This window comes from Heptranchias perlo, chromosome 1, assembly GCF_035084215.1.
Source record: "Heptranchias perlo isolate sHepPer1 chromosome 1, sHepPer1.hap1, whole genome shotgun sequence".
NCBI classification, from domain to species: Eukaryota; Metazoa; Chordata; class Chondrichthyes; order Hexanchiformes; family Hexanchidae; genus Heptranchias; species Heptranchias perlo.
The window spans coordinates 37,887,402-37,909,980 of NC_090325.1; the positions used below are offsets into that span (position 1 = coordinate 37,887,402).

A 22,579-nucleotide genomic window follows, 5' to 3' on the forward strand; every position below is an offset into this window, starting at 1 on the left:
CAGATGGTGCTCCAACTCTTCACCTGACCTCCGATCTCTTCTCCTGATCTGTGACCTCTTCACCCGACCTCCGATCTCTTCTCCCGATCTGTGACCTCTTCACCCGACCTCCGACCTCTTCACCCGACCTCCGATCTCTTCTCCCAATCTGTGACCTCTTCACCTGACCTCCGATCTCTCCTCCCAATCTATGACCTCTTCACCCGACCTCCGATCTCTTCTCCCGATCTGTGACCTCTTCACCTGACCTCTGATCTCTTCTCCCAATCTATGACCTCTTCACCCGACCTCCGATCTCTTCTCCCGATCTGTGACCTCTTCACCTGACCTCCGATCTCTTCTCCCAATCTATGACCTCTTCACCCGACCTCCGATCTCTTCTCCCGATCTGTGACCTCTTCACCTGACCTCCGCTCTCTTCTCCCAATCTATGACCTCTTCACCCGACCGCCGGTCTCTTCTCCCGATCTGTGACCTTTTCACCCGACCTCCGTTCTCTTCTCCCGATCTGCAGCCGACCTCCGATCTCTGCAACCTCAGATGTCCACCTCTGGCATTAGACCCCCCGCACCCCCAATGTCCTTCATGGCCCACAATCCCATCCCCCCTCTTCTCCAGTCCCCGGCCTTCCCGCCCGACAGCCAGCCAGCCCGCCCGCTCGCCCGTCAGTCAGTCTGATAATCGGAAGCAAAACCCGGAAGTTAAGTTAGCGGGTCAAACAGCCGGTCAATCAGCCTGTCGATCAGCCTGATAATTGGACATAAACCCAGAAGTTAAGTTGGCAGATTGCGACCCGCCAACTTAACTTGCGGGTTTTGCGTCCGATTATCTTCCCCCTTGCTCCCTTCCCGCTTCCATGCTAAAATCATGCCCTTGATCTCTGATTTGCTAGTACAGTATCATAACCACTAGGCTACTATACCCTTTCTTAAAATGTCCTGATATTTAGTTTCCTCAGTTTATTTCTGAACACTTGAACACTAGAAATCTTTTTCTTTATGTAACACCCAACATTATGGATCTAAAACATTGGGGGAAACTCAAATTGTGGATTTCCACCTTCATCACTCAGTCCTATTTCCCTACTGGAATCAGCTCATTATTGCATCTATCTCTTCACCTTTCCTTTGACAAACATGGAGACTTGCAAAACAGATTATGCAACTATGCTGTGGTCCATATAAAGAAAAAAAGCATGTAAGTAGCTCCAATACCGAACAGAAAAGGTGGAGGAGGAATTATTTTGTATTTCATTTTTATAAACTAGTGGATCTCCTGTTGAATTGTTCATGATCGTCTGGGGTCTGGAGCAGGGTTTGATGTTTAGATACCCAAAATAGGTTTTGACCTTAATAAAAACATTGGATAATTACATATTTCACTGTAATATGATTAAACATAGCCATAAAGTTGTACTTTATGTATTTGAGTTGTTTTTATATAAAGGCCTCAACTACTGAAAAAGCCCTGAGCTTGAAGTTTGTATTTTGAACCACAGCTATCAGCCAGTGCAGTCTGACCATATGTGGTGTGCACATTTTTCCAGTCTACGTTTGGATTTTCTTACTGCAGATTGACTGGCCATTTGTCCTATGACAGAATTTCTCTTTCTTCCAAATGATTCCAAAACACATTGGTGATGCATTTTTATTTTTTTTCTTCATCAAGAACTTGCATTTGCATAATGTAAATAACATCCTAAGGCATTTCACAGACATTGAGCCAAGAAAAGAGAGATTGGGATTGAAGGGGGTTCCAGATATAGGGTGGGGTGAAGCTATGGTATGATTTAAAGATAAAGACGACGATTTTAAATTGGAGGCATTGGGAGAGAAGGAACCAGTGTCGGTCAACAAGGACGCGGCTGATGGGCGAGCAGGACTTATGTGGCAGAATATTGGACAAGGAATTTACTGAGGGTGGACGATAGGAGATCAGCAAGGATAGAGTTGGGTAATTGAGTTTGGAGATGACAAAGGCATTTGTCAGGAAGAATAAGGAGGCCACATACTCCTTGGAAAGTAAGAGTCTAAATGGGGTGGAGGAGGAGAGGGATCTGGGATTACAGATACACAAATCACTAAAAGTAGCAACGCAGGTAAATAAGGCCACAAAAAAAGCAAACAAAGCACTGGGGTTCATTTCCAGAGAGATAGAATTGAAAAGCAGGGAAGTTATGTTAAACTTGTATAGAAACATAAGAAATAGGAGCAGGAGTGGGCTATACGGCCCCTCGAGCCTGCTGCGCCATTCAATCAGATCATGGCTGATCTTCAACCTCAACTCCACTTTCCCACCTGATCCCTATATCCCTTGATTCCCTTAGAGTCCAAAAATCTATCGATCTCAGCCTTGAATATACTCAACGATTGTGCATCCACAGCTCTCTGGGGTAGAGAATTCCAAATATTCACGACCCTCTCAGTGAAGAAATTCCTCAGTCCTAAATCTCTGACCCCTTATCCTGAGACTTGGTTGGACCACACTAGGAGTATTGTGAACAGTTCTGATCTTCATATTATAAAAAAGGATATAGAGGTGCTGGAGAAGGTGCAAAAAGATTTACCAGGATGATAGTAAGGGAGGGAGGGAGAGAGAAAACAGGGAATTACAGGCCAGTTAGCCTGACATCAGTCGTTGGGAAAATGCTAGAATCCATTATTAATGATGTGGTAACAGGGCACTTAGAACATCATAATATGATTAGGCAGAGTCAACATGGTTTTATGAAAGGGAAATCGTGTGACAAATTTATTAGAATTTTTTGAGGATGCAACTAGCAGGGTAGATAAAGGGGAACTAGTGGATGTAGTATATTTGGATTTTCAAAAGGCATTCAATAAGGTGCCACATAAAAGGTTGTAACATAAGATAAGGGCTTATGGGGTTGGGGGTAACATAATAGCATGGATAGAGATTGGTTAACGGACGGAAAACAGAGTAGGGATAAACGGGTCATTTTCAGTTTGGCAGGCTGTAACTAGTGGGGTACTGCAAGGATCGGTACTTGGGCCTCAGCTACTTACATTCTATATTAATAACTTAGCTGAAGGGACCGAGTGTAGTGTATCTAAGTTTGCTGATGATACAAAGCTAGGTAGGAAAGTAAGCTGTGAGGAGGACACAAAGAGTCTGCAAAGGGCTATAGGCAGGTTAAGTGAGTGGGCAAGAAGATGGCAGATGGAGTATAATGTGGGGAAATGTGAGGTTATTCACTTTGGTAGGAAGAATAGAAAAATAGAATATTTCTTAAATGGTGAGAAATTATTAAATGTTGGTGTCCAGAGAGACTTGGGTGTCCTGGTACAAGAAACACAAAAAGTTAGCGTGCCGGTACAGCAAGCAGCTAGGAAGGCAAATAGCATGTTGGCCATTTAAGATTGAGATGAAGAGGCATTTCTTCACTCAGGGGTTGTGAATCTTTAGAATCCTCTACTCCAGAGGGCTGTGGATGCTGAGTTGTTGAGTACATTCAAGACTGAGATCGATAGATTTTTGGACTCTCGGGGAATCAAGGGATATGAGGATCAGGCAGGAAAGTGGAGTTGAGGTGGAAGATCAGCCGTGATCTGATTGAACGGTGGAGCAGGCTCGAGGGGCCGTAAGGCCTACTCCTGCTCCAATTTCTTACGTTCTTATGTAAAACCTCTCAGTTCTGGTGTCATATCAGGAAAGATTGAGCAGGCTGGGGCTCTTGCCTCTAAAAAGAGAAGACTGAGAGGTGACCTGATAGAAATCTTTAAGATTATGAAAGGATTTGATATGGTAGACATAGAGAAGATATTTCCACTTGCAGGGAGACCAGAACTAGGGGCCATAAATGTAAGATCATAGAAGTCATAGAATCATAGAAAATTTACAGCACAGAAGGAGGCCATTCGGCCCATCGTGTCCGCGCCAGCTGAGAAACGAGCCACCCAGCCTAATCCCACTTTCCCGCATTTGGTCCATAGTCACTAATAAATCCAATAGGGAATTCAGGAGAAACCTCTTTCCCCAAAGAGTGGTTAGAATGTAGAACTCGCTACCACAAGGAGTAGTTGAGGCAACCAGCATAGATGCATTTAAGGGGAAGCTAGATAAACACACGAGGGAGAAAGGAATAGAAGAATATGTTCTTGGGGTTAAATGAAGAAGGGTGGAAGGAAGTTTGTGTGGAGCATAAACACCTGTTGGACCGAATGGCCTGTTTCTGTGCTGTACATTCTATGTAAAGATATGTTTAAGAGTTTCAGGAGTAGAGGGGAGGTGGGCAGTGTTGTAGAGGTGGAACTGTTCAGTCTTAATGATGGAGACGTATGGGATCTACAGCTCAACTCAGTGTCAACAATACTCCAGAGTTGCAAATTATTTTTGTTCAGTGTCCATGGTGGGGTCGAGAGGTGTAACACTTAAACATGTCTTTGTCATATCCAAACTCAACTATCCAACTCTTCGTAAACTTGAACTCATCCAAAACTGTTCTGCCCGTATCCTATCCCGCACCAAGTCCCGTTCACCCATCACCCCTGTGCTCCCTGACCTACATGGACTCCCAGTCCGGCAACACCTCGGTTTTAAAATTCTCATCCTTGTTTTCAGATCCCTCCATGGCCTCGCCCCTCTCTATTTGTGTAACCTCTTCCAGCCCTACAATTCTCTGAGACCTCTTGTGCTCCTCCAAATCTGGCCTCCTGCGATTCTCATCACTCCGCCATTGGCAGCCATGCCTTCAGCTGCCTAGGCCTTAAGCTCTGGAATTCCCTCTCTAAACCTCTCCGCTTCTCTACCACTTTCACCTCCTTTAAGATGCTCCTTAAAACCTACCTCTTTGATCAAGCTTTTGGTCACCTGTCTTAATATCTCCTTATGTGGCTCGGTGTCAAATTTTGTTTGTTAACACTCCTTTGAAGCGTCTTGGGACGTTTTACTACGTTAAAGGCACTATATGAATGCAAGTTGTTGTTGTTGTGGAGACATAGAGCTGAGTGTGATTTGTGTACATTTGGAAGCTAATCATTGCTTGTGGATAACGTTGCCGAGTGTCAGTATGTAGATGTTAAAGAGGAGGGGGGCCAAGGATAGATCCTTTTCCAGTCACTGAACACACTGTGAACCTGAGGCAAAACATGGAGAGATAAGTTTTAGAATTTTTCTGATTGGTAATAACATGCGTATGTGTGAGAGAAAGAGAACATTTGAGCGTGTGCTAGTGTATATGACCTGCTCCTAGATGTCAGCTATCCTGTACCCTGGTGTGTTCCTAGCCTTTAATTATCTGTTATGTCACCTGACCTGTTCCCTGACAAACGGACACCCCCTGCAAGATCCCAGGCCATTAGTCTAAAGTCAGTTTTAAGCAGGGAAGACACTTTAAGTACTGTATTTAAGCGTGGAACTGTTAAATGTGAACCAGCACTGGCCTACAAATAACAAATACAGTGACAGAAGTTTCAGGCATAAACGTTGGTTTGGGTCAAGGCTCAAGAACTTGGGGATGGTCGGGGTGACTAATGGCCAGGGACTGGCTGAAGCAGTTCGAGTCACATTCTCCTGGACCCATCTCTCTCCCACCCGAACAGTCCCAGACATTGAATCAACCCTCAGTGTCCTAGACCCTGGTAAAAATTCTGTACCATGTAACAAAAATAGAATTTTACTTGTTCAGTCGCTGAAAATCTATTAAGGACCGGCAATATTTGTACAAATCAGGATGGTGTGTGACTTGGAGGGAAACTTGGAACTGATGGTGTTTTAACGACATTACTGCACTTCTGCTTCTTGGTGGCCACTAGGGAGGGAGGTGGTGCAGTGCATCCTGTAAATAGTACATACGACAACCACAGTGCGTCAGTGATAAAAGGGCTAGATATTGAGTCTAGTAACGGGCACTGATCAAGTGAACTGCTCTGTCCTGGATGGTATTGAGCTGCTTGATTATTATTGTGGCTGCACCCATCCAGGCAAATTTCATCACATTCCTGATTTGAACCTTGTAGATGGTGGAGAGACTATGAAAAGATACTTTTGAAAAGCTAAAGGACTCTTGGAAAAGGAAAATAATATAGCTGAAGAGTTTATTTTTATTGTTGAACCAGTGACATCCTTATTTACTATTTCAGGTTATGGACATCATCATGTATTGCCTAGAAGGATCCTTGGTCAAGAAAAAGGGGCTTCAAGAATGTTTTCCCTCAATTTGTAGGTGAGTGGACTCGAGGTACATTTGCACTACAAGTTTAGCTTTCACATGATGCTAGATTTCTGAGTTAAAGCCTCACCTGGCAAAGTTGTGAGACTCCCTCTTCCAGATTGGGCTTTAAGTCTGGACTTCGACTACATTTACACTGCAGCTATTGCATTGGTGCTTGGCAATTGGGAGATTGGTGATTTAAATTATTTTTTCTGGAATACAGACATTAAGACAAAGTGGAATGATACAGCTTATCAAGTAATGAATATTATACACCAAAAATATGACTTCTGGTAATAGTAAAGTTGCACAGTGTAGGTATCAGTTGTCACTGGAGTGAAGGTAGTACATGTAGAATAATGCATAAGTTTGGGAGAGTGTTATGAGACTGTAGCAAAGGATTCTGATACTTTTATGAACCACAAGAGTGAGATATTTGAATGGTGTCTTCAACTATCAGTTGTCAAAATGCTAAATATTACAGCAGCATTATTAATGATTTGATTTTATAAACAATATATCTTAAATAAAACAAACTATTTTTATATCTGAGTTTTCTCAGTTGAGCATCATGGCTTAGATTTTTCAATTTCAACGCTGATGGTAATCCTTCTCTTACTTTAAATGGGTTAGTGTCAGTGCTACAGTTGGAAAATCTAGGCATGTATGTCCCCACCCTGTGATAGAAGGGCCACCTCACAGTATTTTGATGCAAGTATTCTATAGACGACAAGAGCAATTAACTATGAAATATCTTTTACAGAAAAGTAGCATTAGTAGTTATATTTTAAAAAAAGAAAATCATCAGCAGTTTTGTTTTGTTTCCAAGAAATCATGCTGATAAATGGTCGAATAGATTGCCTAGAAGGATCCTTGATTAAATTACAGGGGTTTTTCACCAATATGAGAAAGGCAGTTAAGTAAATGGCACTAGATTATCCATTTAACACATTTTGTACCTGTTATAATTTGTACCAGTCACAACTTTTTAAAAAAAAGTTTTTCTCTTTTAAACTCTATTAAGTTTGCGTTTCTGTATTTGTACACAAAAGTACAACTCGGCCAACTGCTGGAGTATCTTCTGAAACGGTATTGCGTCAGTAGCATTGATCTGAAAAATTAGATACGAGAGAGTTAGTTTGGAAGATGATCGCTGCATTGTATATTTTTTTTAATGCCCTATTTACTGGAATGGTTCATCAGCTCATGAGCAAGTGCTTGGCAGGATTAACAAATATCTGCCACTGATCACCTTACAGTATTGCTTCTATAGCAAAGCTTCTTTTTCGACATAAAAAATGGTGGCAATGTTATTGATACAAAATGGCAAATAATATTTTTCACAATTGTTACATGATAAAACGTGCACATTAACCTAAAACTACCCATGTGTATTAGGAATAACACATTAGATTTTTGATTTGGAATTTTTAAAAACAAGGATTAGTGACCTCAAAGAATTGCCATTGCTGGATTGCTGCTATGACGTGCCAGTAGATTTCAGTCCTTTTGTTATTCTCTGTGGATTTCAGGTTCTACATGGTAAGCTACTGCGAGAGGAGTAACAGAATAGCAGTCGGAGCTCGACATGGCTCAATGGCTTTATACGACATCCGCACAGGAAAATGCCAGGTAAATAAATCATTGTGACTTCCTCTCCATAAACTCTGAAAGTGATTGAGGAGAGAGACTTGCACTGCAGCCTTTGACTTGCCACGGTGGGGTAACTTTATGAATAAGGCAACTTAATCAATAATTTAATGAAGGACTTGACTGTATAGAGACCCCCCCATGTTGCCATTCACTGTAACCGAAGTGGCTACCATAGATGGGGTTAATGGCAAAAGTATGTATTGTATTTGCTACAGGAAGACGGTCAGCTGAATTGGGTGAAACTATGAGTTGACATGAATGCTATCCATCCCTTGATTATTAGTAATCAGATCTTTTGTTACTGAGGAATTTGTTACTGACCAGTGACATATTTAATAAACCTTGAGGTATTTTTACTTTTAGTGACAATTAGCAGGTTGTGGAAATTCGTGGTATGGCAGTGCGGTTTTATTAGTGACAGTTGCTGGGTTGTGGAAAATCATGGCACTGCAGCACTCCTAGGGAGTTAGCCTGCACTGACTACCCCTAATCCTGTGGCTTTCCTGTAAAGAGCTGGCCCATGTTTAATGCAGATGCAATGAGCAATTACAGTACTGAGAACACTAACGGTTAGAGATTTTCCATATAGCTTCAGGTCTTCTAAAATGTTATCCTAGTATTTCAACTTCTAGTTTTTTCATAAAATCTTTACTATTTATCTGGTTTATTCTGATTTTTGTATCTTTCCAGGCTGCACTGTGGCCAATAGGATCTAGGCTAGCTATAGAGATCCCTGTAGTCTCCTTCAATGGTGGTCTGTAGCCAGCTTGGTGCTGAGTACTAAAATGCGCTGCAGGTGAATCTGTAGTCCTATTCTCTGTCTTTTCCTTCTTCCCCGTGCTAGATGAAGCACTCTGCTGTAACTGGACTGTCCCTACATTTAAGGTTTCAGTCTGGTGTTGTTCAAAAAGAATTGCTCCTGGGGGTACTGGGTGATGCAGTGAGTTTATACATTACATTAATTGAACCCAGGTTCAAATCTAGTCCGCACTGATGGAATGAAAAGTCTCCTCTTTGAAGTGGCATTAAGTATCATGCCCGTGACATAAAAACTCTTCCAATTCAACACTAATCAGCAATCACACCCAAGAGACCACAGAGTGCTTGATGTGGAAAATAAAGAAATGTCACTCTAGTGTACCTGCAGTTGGTCTTCTGAGATCGGACCTGTTTAGAGATATTGTTACTTTGCATCTAACTTTGTTTTACGTGCCTTGGGAGTGCTTGCTGCTGACACTGGATGCCTGAAAACAGAAAAATGTTCCATTTCACAACACTCACCTTGAGCACAAAATTCACTTTTTAAAAAAAGCTAAATTAAAAAAAAACTCTCTACCAGAAAATGTGCTCATGAAACATGATGCAGATCTGTAAAGATCTTCTGAAATTGATATATTTCCATCATTATGAATCAGGCAAACATATGGTTGGTATATGTAATGTATCACCCTTACATAAAAATGCACACCTCCTTGTACCTGTCTATTGATCTCTCCTGTAACAAATGGAATGCTCTAATTTAAATGTACTGCCACCTGCTGTGATATTCATATTATTTCATGAATATTTTTTGACTAAGGTGTAAAGTTGTTCTGAATTGAGTGTGAGATATCAGATTGCAAGAGAATATTTTACAATTAATATATTTTTGGGAGGATTGAAATTCCTGTCCTATCAAGAAATAAAAGGAGAATGTTATACTGGCTAAGGTAATAGAGTTCACTTTTCAGGCCTCTCTGAAAGGGCACAATTGCTTTTAGGCTGCAGTTTCACTCTCAGTGCTGTTTGACACTGATATCTGTTTTTACAGTGACAAGAGCAGGCAGTATTGAGTTATGCTCCTCCATTAGCATTGCGCCCTAGTTAGGGGAAAGCAGTGTAGTTAAATACATCAGTAGAGCTTGTGAACGTAGCCAGGTCTGTGCAATCGCATGTGCTTTTTAAGTACCTGGGATACTAAAAGTTGGTCGACTCTGGCCCTCGATCAGCCCCTCAAGGCCATTCCCCTTTCTGACCTGCTGCTACTGCAGGAATGAAACACTGCTGTGAGCAGGAATCCCCATGGCACTTTCAGAAGATTCAAATTTCTGATTTCACAAAAACAAATTGTGAGAATTACCACCCACATCAATGCTTCATTCCTGGAACAGCAGGAGGTAGGAGTGGAAGTGGTTCTGAGAGTGGAGAGGAGAAAGAGGCAAGTGCCAGCGGGAACTGTGGAGGAGGTGGGAGAAAGGTACGAGCGGTTAGTGAGGAGGGTGAAAAATCACCACCATGAACTGAGGAAGGGGCAGCAGGGTGATCTCTCCTGTGATCAATGGGGCAGTGAAAGGTGCCAGTGCAAACTACAGGAGAGAGAGTAGGAAAATTGCCTTTTAGGAAGTGGGAGGGGGAAGGCAGTGCCGGTGTGAACTGAAGGAGAAAGGGAGAAGAGTGCCAAAATGGACAGCTAGGCAGAGGTTAAGAGGAAAAGCGTGGCTTTGAATCGGGGGGGTGATGGTTATATGAGAGGGAATTTAATTGTGGAGAGATGGCTGGGGGGAAGGGTGTGGCTCTATGAAAAGGGACGGGAATACATTTGTGAAGGGGAAGGGGGTAGAGTGACTCTTGAGTAGCTTTTGGGGAAGTGATAGTCTAATTGGTACCTTGCATATAATAAACCATGGTGTCACCTATTTTTCCATAACCTTTTTTTAGATTAAAAAAGTATCAACATTTGTAAAATGAACTGGAATGCACAATTTTAATGTAAAAGTTTAAACTTTTCCAGGAGTACATGCACTGCTCCCCACAATATGGAATTTTTTATGTCATAAAAGAGCAGGTGGGGTAGTTGGATATTTTCACAGAATCATAAAAATTAAAGGATAGAAGGAGGCCATGTAGCCCATCACACCTGTGCCAGTGCTAACAACTGGAACTATCTACTCCAGTCCCATTTCCTGCACAGTTTTATAACATTAGAAACTTAAAGGAACTCTCGCAGATTTTTAAATTTTTAAATTTTAAATACACTACAACCAGTACAAAAGCTAATCTTCTTCACTCTTCTTGTCTTTGTGCTGTAATTCTTGTGTTGCCATGAAGCAGAAACCACTTAGCAATGATACAGTATAACTGCAATGTTGCAGAGAAAAGGAAACCCGAATCTAGACACTGCAACAGCTAAATATGTAATCGTAGGCGCTGATAAATGATGTGTTTATTTTTTGAAATATAGTTATTTGAGCAATGTACAGTGGAATCTTAAAAATCAATGTATTTTTCAAATTTGCTGTCTGTCGCAGAGCATATTCTACAATTTTTTGTTTAAATCAGACTTACAAAGATTGAAGTGGCCTCAAAGATATATTGGAAAAATAGCTCAGGTATGTTTGCAGAAAAGAGCGTGGTTTCTTTAAGAAGCATGGTGTAGCTAATGCTTGCAATGCACTGTCGGCGCTATTGGACTGAGTTATCTCAATTAAGGCTAAAGGTGTTGATGGACAGGGTCATTGCTGCCTGCAGCCATTTTGTTTAGTTTGTTGAGTTCACAGTAACAAACTTGCCTGTGGGTCTCATTGCCCTTGGTTTGGTTGACACGCTGAAGTATCTTATCTTATGATTTTCAAATCCTTTTAGAATCCATTGTCTGCTACGACCGCTGGCTGTTTGGTAACGAGATTGTGTCTGTTCACTGCCCACTGTTTGCTAGATCTTTCTATGGTCTGTTCAGATCAACATAATGATCAAATTCTACTAACCCTTTGTTTTTTTTTTATACATAGAATATTTGCTGCAGACTTGATAGCTGAATATTATTAAAAATAACTATCAACAGATTTGCATACTGTAACGCAATTGTTTTCTCTATTTTTGACTATGGAACAGTAAAAAAAAGGAATGGTGGAGTAAAATAATAGCAGTCCAATTCATCCACTTACATTTAATCTGACTTGCTTTGTGCAGCATTACAAAGTCATCGATTCTTTTTGATGTTTACCTCTGCACATATTGACTGAATCACAACTTTATGCGGTTACTACAGTACACTATGATCCCTGAAGGAATATTGCAGGCTAAGGCCTTACAGAAGCATAATTCTCAAGCCAAAGAAGCCCACCCCCCCGTATATATATTTTAAAACTTGAGACGTAGCATGTTGAAGCTTGTCATGCTTTGTGGAGCGATGCGATGCAGATTCAATCATGAAGGAGAAGTCCTCTTACAAACTTCCTAGGAACCATTTCAGATTCGTATTAAGGGAAACCTGGCAGCATGATGCCTGTCCACCCTGTTGATAATGCCTGGGAATTTCCTCAGAGCTTCTCCCACTCCGCCACCATGACTTGCTAGAGTTGTGGCGGAAACCCTATTTACGCATGTAAACAGGGTTTCCACCGCACTTCCAGTGAAGTTACACTGGCGGAGCGCACTGGTCCACAAAATGTATTACCTGCATCAAAGCAAACTAGTGTCTTCAAAGTTGGTTGACATGTCTGCATCAACACCTACCAGTGGCTTTAAATCCTATGCTGCTATGGTCTGGAGGACATGGAATGAAGATAAAATGCTTGGCGGGCAGGGTGTCATTCATTCTTTGGTTGATATACATCCTCTACTCACTACAATCCCACCTATTCAACCCTACAGGTCCTCTATGGGTATAGCTTTTGTGGAGTTATTAGTAAGTGGTTACTAATTGCAGTTTAGCTTCAGGTTGAAATAAGCAGACAGGTACTGGGCTTTGATACAACACAGAATTCAGAGACAGTATATGACACTGCTATTTGCCACATCATGGTGACATTTTCCTAAAACCTGTCAAGCTAGGACTTATTCCTGCAGTGTGCAGAAGATCCATGTTATTCAAAGAAACTACCAGGTAAATTAATTTTCAAAGGTCAACCTCAGATTCCAGCACCTCACTGCTTTTTCACAGCACTTTTCTTGCCTTCATGGCTAAATCTGGTTTTTGTATGCTGACCGAATGTCTTGTGAGCTGAAACCTGCATTTCTGTTCTCTGCTAAGTATGGGTTAGGGTTGCCCAGGTCTAATAATTAACCCCAATTCACCGTAAACCACTCGTTGGAGAATACATGGGATGCCCACCACAATGTCAGATGGTTAAAAAATAACAGTTGTAGGCCTCTGTATACAGGCTAAAACTATTTCTATAAATACATTTCTCAAAAGCAAAGAAAAGAAGAAAGAACTTGCATTTATATAGTATCCTTCACAACCTCAGGACATCCCAAAGCACTTCATCGCCACTGAAGTACTTTTGACATGTACTCCCTGTTGTAATGTAGGGAAACGAGGCAAACACCTATGCACAGCAAGGTCCTACAAATGATCAGATAATTATGCTGAGGGATACATGTTGGCCAGGACACTGGGAGAACTCCCCTGCTTTTCTTTGAATAGTGTCATGGAATCTTGTATGGCCATCTGACAGGACAGATGGGGCCTTGGTTTAGCACTTCATACAAGACCCTTTCCAGAGACTTGAGCACATCATCTAGGCTGAAACTTCAGTTTAGTACTGAGGGAGCACTGCACTGTCAGAGGTGCCGTCTTTCAGATGAGACATTAAAACGAGGTGGACGTAAAAGATCCCATGGCACTATCCAAAACAGAGGAAGGGAGTTCTACCCAGTATCCTTGGCCAAATATATCTCTCAACCAGCATCACTAAAATAGATTATCTGGTCATTTATCTCATTGGCTGCCGTGTTTCCTACATTACAACAGTGACTACACTTGAAAAGTACTTCATTGGTTGTAAAGCACTTTGGAACTTCCTGAGGCTGTGAAAGTCACCATGTAAATGCAAGTTCTTTCTTTAATGAGAAGGCAATTATAGGAACAAAAAGCAAAATTGTGCAGATCCTGAAAATTTGAAAACAAAAAAAGAAAAAGCTGGAAATGCTCATTCCTGAGGAAGGCTCTTAGACCTGACACATCGACTGACTGACTGACTTCTGTTTCTCCGCAGATATTGACTGACCAACTGAGCAATTCCAGCTTTTCTGGTTTTGTTTTTAGGCAATTTTAGCACTTATTTCAGAGTATGCTTTAAATATTCAGCTAAACAAAGGTAATGGCATAAAATGAAGACTGATTTGGAAACATTTTGTTAAAAACTTAATACAGTAATTGGGTGAAGAAATAGTACATCCAGCTGAGGTACCTACACCCACCTTTTATTGCCTGAGAAGTCAATTAGCATTTGTCTCTCTTTAGATGCAGTTTCCCCAATATTTTCTTGAAATTCCTACATTTAGTTCAAGACCTTTTGTTTGCCCTATTTTTATTCTTTCAGTGGTTGTTTATAAATATTTGTTACTTAATCCAGCAGTTAAAACTGAAAGATTTTAGCAGTTTTAATATACCTGCATTTTCTCTGTGCACATTTTGCAGATTCCCCATCTAAGCATTATCCCTTTGATCCCCATTTTCAGTAATTGAATGCTGGCACCACTGGCAGGCCTGCAGAAGGAAAGGAGATTAAGACCTTCCCTCACTGATGACTGTTCATCGGTGAATCGAATTTTGTAGTCTCAATTTATTGTCAGCATCACCACAGCAGCCCCAGATTTGACACCTATTTCAGCCTTCCCTGATGCTAGTTTGAAGCACAGAAACAACATGCTGTTTTGGAGGAGAAATGGAGGGCCACAAGAGGTTTAACAGCCTTACTGCTTTCACTGCGTACAAAGCAAGACAGTGTTCTGTCCAGAATCTTAATCAGGAAATAGATGGCTACCAATTAAACATATCGGGGGTTAAATTGGGCCATATAGCGCCCATTTTTTAGGCGCTACGCGGCCCAACCAAGCCTCAAAAATAAGGTCCGAGATTCGTGTGCGCACCTCAGACGGGAAGTACGCAGGATGCCATCTTGGTAAAGAGGTTTGCGCACGCACCTAACAACTATCGACAGCTTGCAGAGTAGGGAGATTATGACGCGAATCAGTGTGCAATGCTGATTTGAAGGCACCACTACTATTTTGGAACTCCACACTCCAGCCAAAGCCCTGTCTTAACCTCGCATAGCTGAACACAACGTTAAACGAACCGCTCACCAGTGCTATTTAAAGGGATCATGAAGTACTTACAGCTTAGTTGCTGGATTATTTTTCTGGTTGCTGGTGCAATTGTACACGTTTTTGGAGGTTTCCTTTACTTGGCTAAAGTTTAAGTAAGTGGTCTGGCTGGCCTTGCAGTACTCTTAGTGTCATTTAAAATATTGTGCTGAAAGAAGTTGCTTCCAAACATGGACGGCCTGATAGGGCTCCCTCTGGGAATTGAACATGACTGGGAGAATGAAGAGAGGCCATGCAGAGCAGGACAAGCTGCTAGAAGAGGGAGGAGGAGCAGGATACTCAGCAGGAGGCCATATCCGCGGAGGGTCTTCAGGGAGCAATTCTCTTACCTCAACTTCAGCTACAACCTGTGCATCAGACGTCTTCGGTTCACAAAAGAGGTCATGACTGAAATTTGTCAACTGCTGCAGCCACAACTGCAACCTCAAAGCAGGGCAAAGACAGCATTGCCTGTGGCTGTCAAGGTGACCGTGGCTCTTAATTTTTATGCCTCTGGCTCCTTTCAGGCTTCTGCTGGAGGTATAAGCAACATCTCGCAGTTTGCAGTGCACTGCTGTATAAGGGAGGTCATGCTCGTGCTACGGAATGCAAGTTCGCATTGCAGGCTTCCCCATGGTGCAGGGTGCCATTAACTGCATGCACATTGCCGTGTGTGCTCCTCATCTGAACTCGGACATATTTATAAACAGAAAGGGATTCTACTCCCTCAATGTGCAGCTGGTGTGCGACCACACGCAGCGCATCTTGCAGGTGAATCTCCGCTATCCTGGTAGCAGTCATGATTCGTTCATTCTGCAGCAGTCTTTTGTTCCACCTGTATTTGAACTACCATGGCAAGTCAAGGGCTGGCTACTGGGCAACAAGTGTTATCCCCTCATGAAATGACTCAGGAATCCATGCACACATGCACAGAAGACCTATAATGAGAGCCATGCTGCCACAGGGAACACCATAGGCGACCTCAAGCAATGCTTCCGCTGCCTGGACCGCTCTGGAGGAGCCCTGCAGTACTCAGCTGAGCGGATACCAAGATTTGTGGTTGTATGCTGCATGTTGCACAACCTGGCCATCGTGAGAGAACAGCCCTAGCCACCGTCTATCAGTTGAGAACCTGAGGAGGAGGAAGTGGAGGTGGAGGAGGAATTGCAAGAGAATTGGAGGAAGATCAGGGAGGCTACATCGTAGACAGGCCCTTTCTGCCAGGGATCCACGTGATCAGATTATTAATGAAGGATATCAGTAATCTCAACTACACCTCCCAATTGACCAACAGTCCCTCACTCCTTACCTCTCCCATCTTACATGATCCTCAAATCGTCCTCTTTATGATTACACATTGGCTCCTCCCTCAGCTCACCGCAGAAACAAAAACCGCCACCAGATGCAGATTCAAATCCACGTTTATAAATTAACTCATGAAATAATGCATACAAAATGAGACTATTCACCCTTGTGCATTTCCTTCGTGCCTGTTGTTCATGTGCCATTACCTTTCCTAATGCTCCTACGAGCTGCATCCCCAGTGGCTGGAGCATGGGTGGTGGAAGGCTGCTGACCTTCAACTAAGGAGATAGCAGATGGCCCTGGAGAATAACCTCGAGCAGCTCTGGGCCTAGAGGGCCCGGCTTCAGACTGCACCATTTTAGCCTGGGCTGCAGCAGTCTGGGCTGGCTGACAGGGCAAGGGCACTGGCAAAGTGGCAGGGGTGGGAGCAGGAATGCTGTCATCCTGAGAGAGGACAGCAGGTTCATCTTCTGTGGAGCCGCCACCACTCTCCCGGGGCAATGCCTCAGCAGTCCTCGTGATCTGTTGGAGAACAGATTGCTGGAGTGCTGTGATGCCGTGGAAGCCCCTTTCAACAATGGTACCCAGAGCCACGATGGCAGCAGTTAGATCTTTGATGGAAGATGTGACATCAACCATCAGACGCTGCATCATGGTGGGTTCCACAGGTGTGCTGATGGAGGTGACCACCAGTTCCATGTTAGAAAGCATGGGCTTAAGCTTTGCACAAATCCCTATGCCAAGTTGGAGCTGGACTTCTACATGCTCCTTAACATTGTGCGCAGGCTTTCCACTGCACCAAGCATTTGGTTGTGTACGCCCATCAGCCGCCTTCTGTAGCCTGGGCCATCGATGTCCTCATATGAATCCTTTGCAGCAGAATTAGTATGCGACCTCACCCTCTGGCGAGATGGCACCTGCGGTATCCTTCCCCCCCTGCCCTGGCTCCTGCACACTTGTGCCCGGTGTCTCACCACGTGCAGATCCCTTGTCTATCCTAGCCTCTAAAGTACATGCAGTGTCAGTCTCTGAGCTGGTCGCTGCAAGTATAAGATTGAGTGACAATGTCTCTTCATCATCACTATCTTCTTCCTCTGACTGGGAAGGTTCCAGTTTTTGGGTATTTGAAATGACAAAGAGACACAGATTGGATTGTGGGGAGAGGAGAAAGTCTGCAGCTTGTGAATCAAAAAAGATTGTGGGATGAGGGAGAAGTGGGAAGAGAAAAGGAGAATTAGGTATGCAAAAGACCCTCATCATTGATCCCTCCAGCGCCGCCAGTGGCCACAGCCTTAGCAACGCCCCTTCTCATGATGGTCAGCAATGTCTCCTCTGTGGGGGTTAAAACATGTAGGTGCGCATGTCCTCCTCCACCTCTTTGTTGCTGCCTCCTGTTATTCGCCACCTTCTCCTGCAAGAAAGAGGGAAGTGTGTCAGTGAGTGTCCTGCAAGATGTTTGGGTGATGTTGCTGTCATGGTTGAATAGTGAATTCACACCCACAACTCAGTGTGTGTGAACTGTGAGTTGTGGGTGTGAGGCTTGCAACAGTGCTAAGTGTGTGAGGGTGAGGTAAAGCATTTGAAATTAAGATTTGAGTACTGATTGATAAAGATTGTTGGTAGATGGGTGATGGGGTGTAGTGAATTGAGCAGTGGCTGAGGCTAGTGATGCAGTTGGTAGGATATGCCACTTGAAGATTGAACTCACTCCCTCACCTTGACAACTCGTGTTAAATCATTGAACTTCTTCCTGCACTGCATCCATGTTCTTGGAGCTATGCTCCTGACATTGACCTCCGCCGCTACATTCTCCTACTGCCTCCTAAGCATATGTCTGGCGGGCCTCCTGCCTCCCCTGCGGATACAGGATGTCCCTCCTTCTCTCGACTTCTTGCGCCAAGATCTCCAGTGCATTATCAGAGAACCTTGGTTCTCTCTCCCAGGCTCAGCCATTCTTCAAAGTATTAGAGGACTGAATCACTTCACAAAGGACTCCAACCACTTTTTGCACCTCCCCTTTGCAGGCTGCCTTTGAGAAGTGCGAGCTGCTCGCAATATCGGGCCCCCTGCTGATGTGTGCAGCCAATCAACAATGCAGGTAGTGCTGGCTGCACGCAGCAATCATTTAAAATAGCAGGCAGCATGAATGTGGTTATCCAATTTAACTTCCATTTTCTTTGATTCTTAATTTTTGAATCAAATAATTTGAATTTTATATTCAGTCATCCAGCCACGTGTCTTAATAAGGGAGCTTGAACATCTTGGGGGTAATTTTAGTCCCCAAGAAAGGGAAGGTTGGGGCTGGTAGGGCAGTAAAAATAGTTAGTCTTTAGACCGGGACCACACCACAGCTCCAACGCGCCCACTTCTGGGTATAGCCCTGGCGCTACAGAAACTCAGAAGTCCAGTCCCCACTTAAAGCCGGTGGGCCGACACTTAAAGGGGCAATGTACCTCATTGCGATAGTTGAGGCACTTAATGTTTTGTGTATTTGAAAAGTAAAATGAATTTAACATCACCTGTTCGGGTTTCCCATCGCTTCTGATTCACGTCAGGTGAAAGCAGGCGGGAAGGGCTGGATCCATGAGACGAGTGCCTTTATTGCGCTGCTTATGGGCCCGGAGGAGCAGCAGTGCTTCATCCAGGCCCAACAAGCTCACCTGGCCCACAGGGCCCCCGCGATCGGCCGACCACTCCCCCCCCCCCCCCCCCACCACGATGGACACCCCCCCCATCTTCTCCTAGGCCCTCCCATGATGTCCATGTCAACCCCCTCCGATTTCTTCCAGTGTCTCATCCTTTGCCACTCTCTTTGCTCCACTGCTGCTTCTCCTCCTTACAGTTACTTTCTTTAATTTCACACAATAATCTGCCTCATACGTCTCTTCTTAGTCTCCCTTTAATTATTTTTGCTTGTCTCCTCTCTATTTCTGCTGTTTTTCTACCTCTGCCTTCACTGTCTCCCACTATGTCTCTCTTACAGTAAAACATTCCTCCAATCCCAGCATCCTTTCATTACCTGTACTTTCTCCTTTCCTTCTTGAAAATGATTCCACAATTTATAATTTATCCCTGAATTACCTTCAATCCTAGCCACCAGTTTTTAACATTTGTAGTATTTCCAATAAAGATCGATTCACTGGGCTAGCCCCAACAGCTATTGGACTGTTTGCCTGCCAAAAGCTCTGGAACTTTAGGCTCCTGAGCTAATCATTTTTTTTTCAGATTTCAGCTCACACACAGTGACAATGAAACAAGCTTTAATATTAGTGTTAAAGCTGCTCAGATATTAGCAATAATGTTATGACTGTAATATAACTATAAACTACTAAAATACTTTCATTTTTAAATTATACATTGACTTCCCCAGTTTTTTCTTTTTTCTCATGTTGTTTCTTTAATTTTGCTGTTTAAACTATGGTCTAGTTATTTCTGAATGATGTACTCTATTTTAACTTTTCTGGGTTTTTTTGTATCATTTAAAAATGATTTACAGCCCACGATCGATGTCTCCCTCCCTCCCCCTCTCCGATTCGCGGCTCCTTTCCCTGGCGCATGGGTAACCTGGAAACACACGTACTTACCTTCAATTGAGTTGCAGTCGCAGATTGCGACGCACTCAATGCGCTTCCGGGTTTCTCACATGAGCATCAATATCCGGCTCCATGCTAAAATCATGCCCCTTAAGTCATTTGATGAATAGATTTTAGTTTTGAATCTGTTAACAATAGTACCATCTCAAAGGAGAGGTTACCTTTACTTAGATAATTTTATATGAAAATTACCTTGGGATTAAAATGGACTTCATCTTTGCTGGGGGGTGGACAACAGCAGCAAGGAATAGACGTTCGCTCTGATTTTTGCTGTGAGGAAGCCTGCAGACTTCCCATAATTAGGCAGATGACATTGGTCACTGCAGGTACAAAGCAATATCCTGACAGCTTATGTTTCCCACTCCCAACATCATAGTGGCTTGAGATGGTATGATTTAATTGTGGATGAGCTTTTCTAGCTGTACTACATTTATGGGCAGTATCTTCCTGTTTTAAGCTACTATATTTCCTTCCATTATTTTTTTTTTGTGAAGTGCTACGGGGTTCTGACCAGCACAAACCTACAGAAAAAAACTGATGCAGGTCAACAGCACATTATCCAGTATTTGAACAGGAATTACATAAAGCATGGAATGAGAAATGGCGATTCAATCCACAGAGCCTGTCCTTCCATACACCATGTACCACAGATTCTACCTCATCCATTGTTTAACAGTAATTATCAGTCCAGCCTATAGCTGGTTTCCTGGAGTGGCTCATAAGCCATGCTCACCTGCTGTTTGCGTTGGAGTTGCTCTGTAACGCAACCAGTAATTGGTATCATCAAAGCAACCTAGTAGGGAAAGAGATCCTACTTGTGGGACACCAAGTCTCCATAGTGCCAATAAAATTTATGTGTTTTGAGCAACATTGAATAAATATCTGGTAAAGCATAATTGTCCTGTATAAAAATGGAAATAATTGAACAAAAACTATCCTGCATTTTCCTTCAGCTTTTAAGACTTTTTCTCAACAGACTGTTGGTATTTCTCAATATGAGACAAGCTGGAAATTGTTCTGCCTACATTTACATGCCCATAGACATTAACTTGTGACCTCAGTAAGACTCATCAGAATTTCAGTGCTTCACAATAAAGTCTAGTAAATTTGAATGGTAGGTACTTTCCATTTATGTGGAACAGCTAATTAATGTAATGCTCAATATTACTGATATTAAAGCATTTTAAAAGTGGGAAGCAGCACGAAACCAACTAACATTTGTTTTCTGATTTTTGAAAATGGAAACAATTTTGCTTTACAATACCTCTGTGATGTCTTGACTACTTATTTTAAAATAATTCATAAGCATTCCCTTATCACATTTTGTGATTTCATTGTTGAATGTTGCTTACATTCTGGTTTGTATCTGGCAAGAAATGACATAAAACCTGACAATACATAATTTTGTTTCCAAATTTGTGCAGCTGAAGCATTATAGCAAGAAATAATTTAGTAATGGATGGCTGTAAGAGGGTTGAAAGTTCACTATACAGATTGAATTCTAACAGTGTACAATGCCATCTGAAATACAAAATGTACACCACTTCAATTTTCCTTTTTTTTATAAAGCATAAACAGGCCCATCAAATGTCATGCATTACATGTTATAGTTAATTATTTTGCTGTATAAACATGACCCATTTCAAGATATGTTATTCTCTCAAAAATACAGGCATAGAAATTAGATCGTGCTGCATCCGTTTTACAAGGATAAAACAGGCGCCTAAGGATTCAGTATAGTGAGCTGTGAGCGCACGCTACTTCCGTGCTGGAAGTTCACTGCCCGCCATATTTTGATCGGGCAGCTCAGTAAGTATCCAGGGCCTGAAACTGGCATTAGGCGTGCTGTGGTCAGTTTTTTCAGGCACTCAGCAGCCAAACCAGTGGTCCTTAAAGGGACCGCTAGAGGCTGCCACCCAATAGGTAAAGTTTAACATTGTTTACTTACCTTATTATGGTTCCACATTAAAACTGTGGGCCGCTGCCAGCCACTGCTCTCACACATCCTGATTGCCTACTCCTGCTCCTCCCCTACCGAGGGCCTTGGCCACCATCTGAGGCGGACGATCCTGCTGCCCAACCCCTCGTGACCAGTCTTGGTAGCTGTCTCTGGGGCCGCTAATGGTGCCCGCAACTCACCAGTACTATCCTCATGAGGCCGGTAGACCAATTTGCCATGGTCCTGTCGCCGGTCTTATTAGGCACGTGCAGCGTGCACTACACAGGGATCGTGCTCCAATTCAGGTGCAGTTCAATTTCTAGGCCACAGCTTGATATGTTTAAAATGAGTTTGCAGTGAGTTTCTTTTATGGTGGTCATACATGTCACTCCTAACACTTATTCAATGTTGACAGTTTCTACATTACACTAACATGATACAAACATACACACGAGTGTGAAAGATATGTGAAGTTTTGTGTACCACAGAATAAGTGAGTTGTGTTCTTTGCACAAGTAACTCAATGTCCTTAAGATGCCATCACTACGGAGAGGCTTTATTTAATATAAAGAGAAAAAGTAGTGAAGTCAATTCATTTCTAATGATTGTTTGTCATTCCTTGAGTCAGTCCTTTCTACTATAATTTATTTAGGCCACTGTATCACATGTACGTTTTCCCCCTCTACCAACAAATGTAGGTAAATAATTAAATTCAGTTCCTGTGTAAAGCCCTGTTCCACAAAATTAATTTTATTAGAATCAAATCATGTGAAGGGAGTTGGCCGTGATTTTGTACATTAACTGAGGTCTTCATTTACATCACTTACTCATAATCATTTAAAAAAATGA

At 42.7% G+C, this 22,579-nt stretch overlaps 1 protein-coding gene across 2 annotated transcripts in view; it reads left to right on the forward strand.

Annotated features, from left to right (window-relative positions):
* Nucleotides 1-22,579, forward strand: part of LOC137321425 (WD repeat-containing protein 7) — a 644,210-nt gene that overhangs the window by 538,145 nt on the left and 83,486 nt on the right. For both annotated transcript variants that reach the window (XM_067983813.1, XM_067983820.1), the window contains 2 exons: nt 6,102-6,184; nt 7,705-7,804. In XM_067983813.1, coding sequence (XP_067839914.1) covers nt 6,102-6,184; nt 7,705-7,804 — 183 coding nt within the window. The remainder of the gene's footprint in view (nt 1-6,101; nt 6,185-7,704; nt 7,805-22,579) is intronic.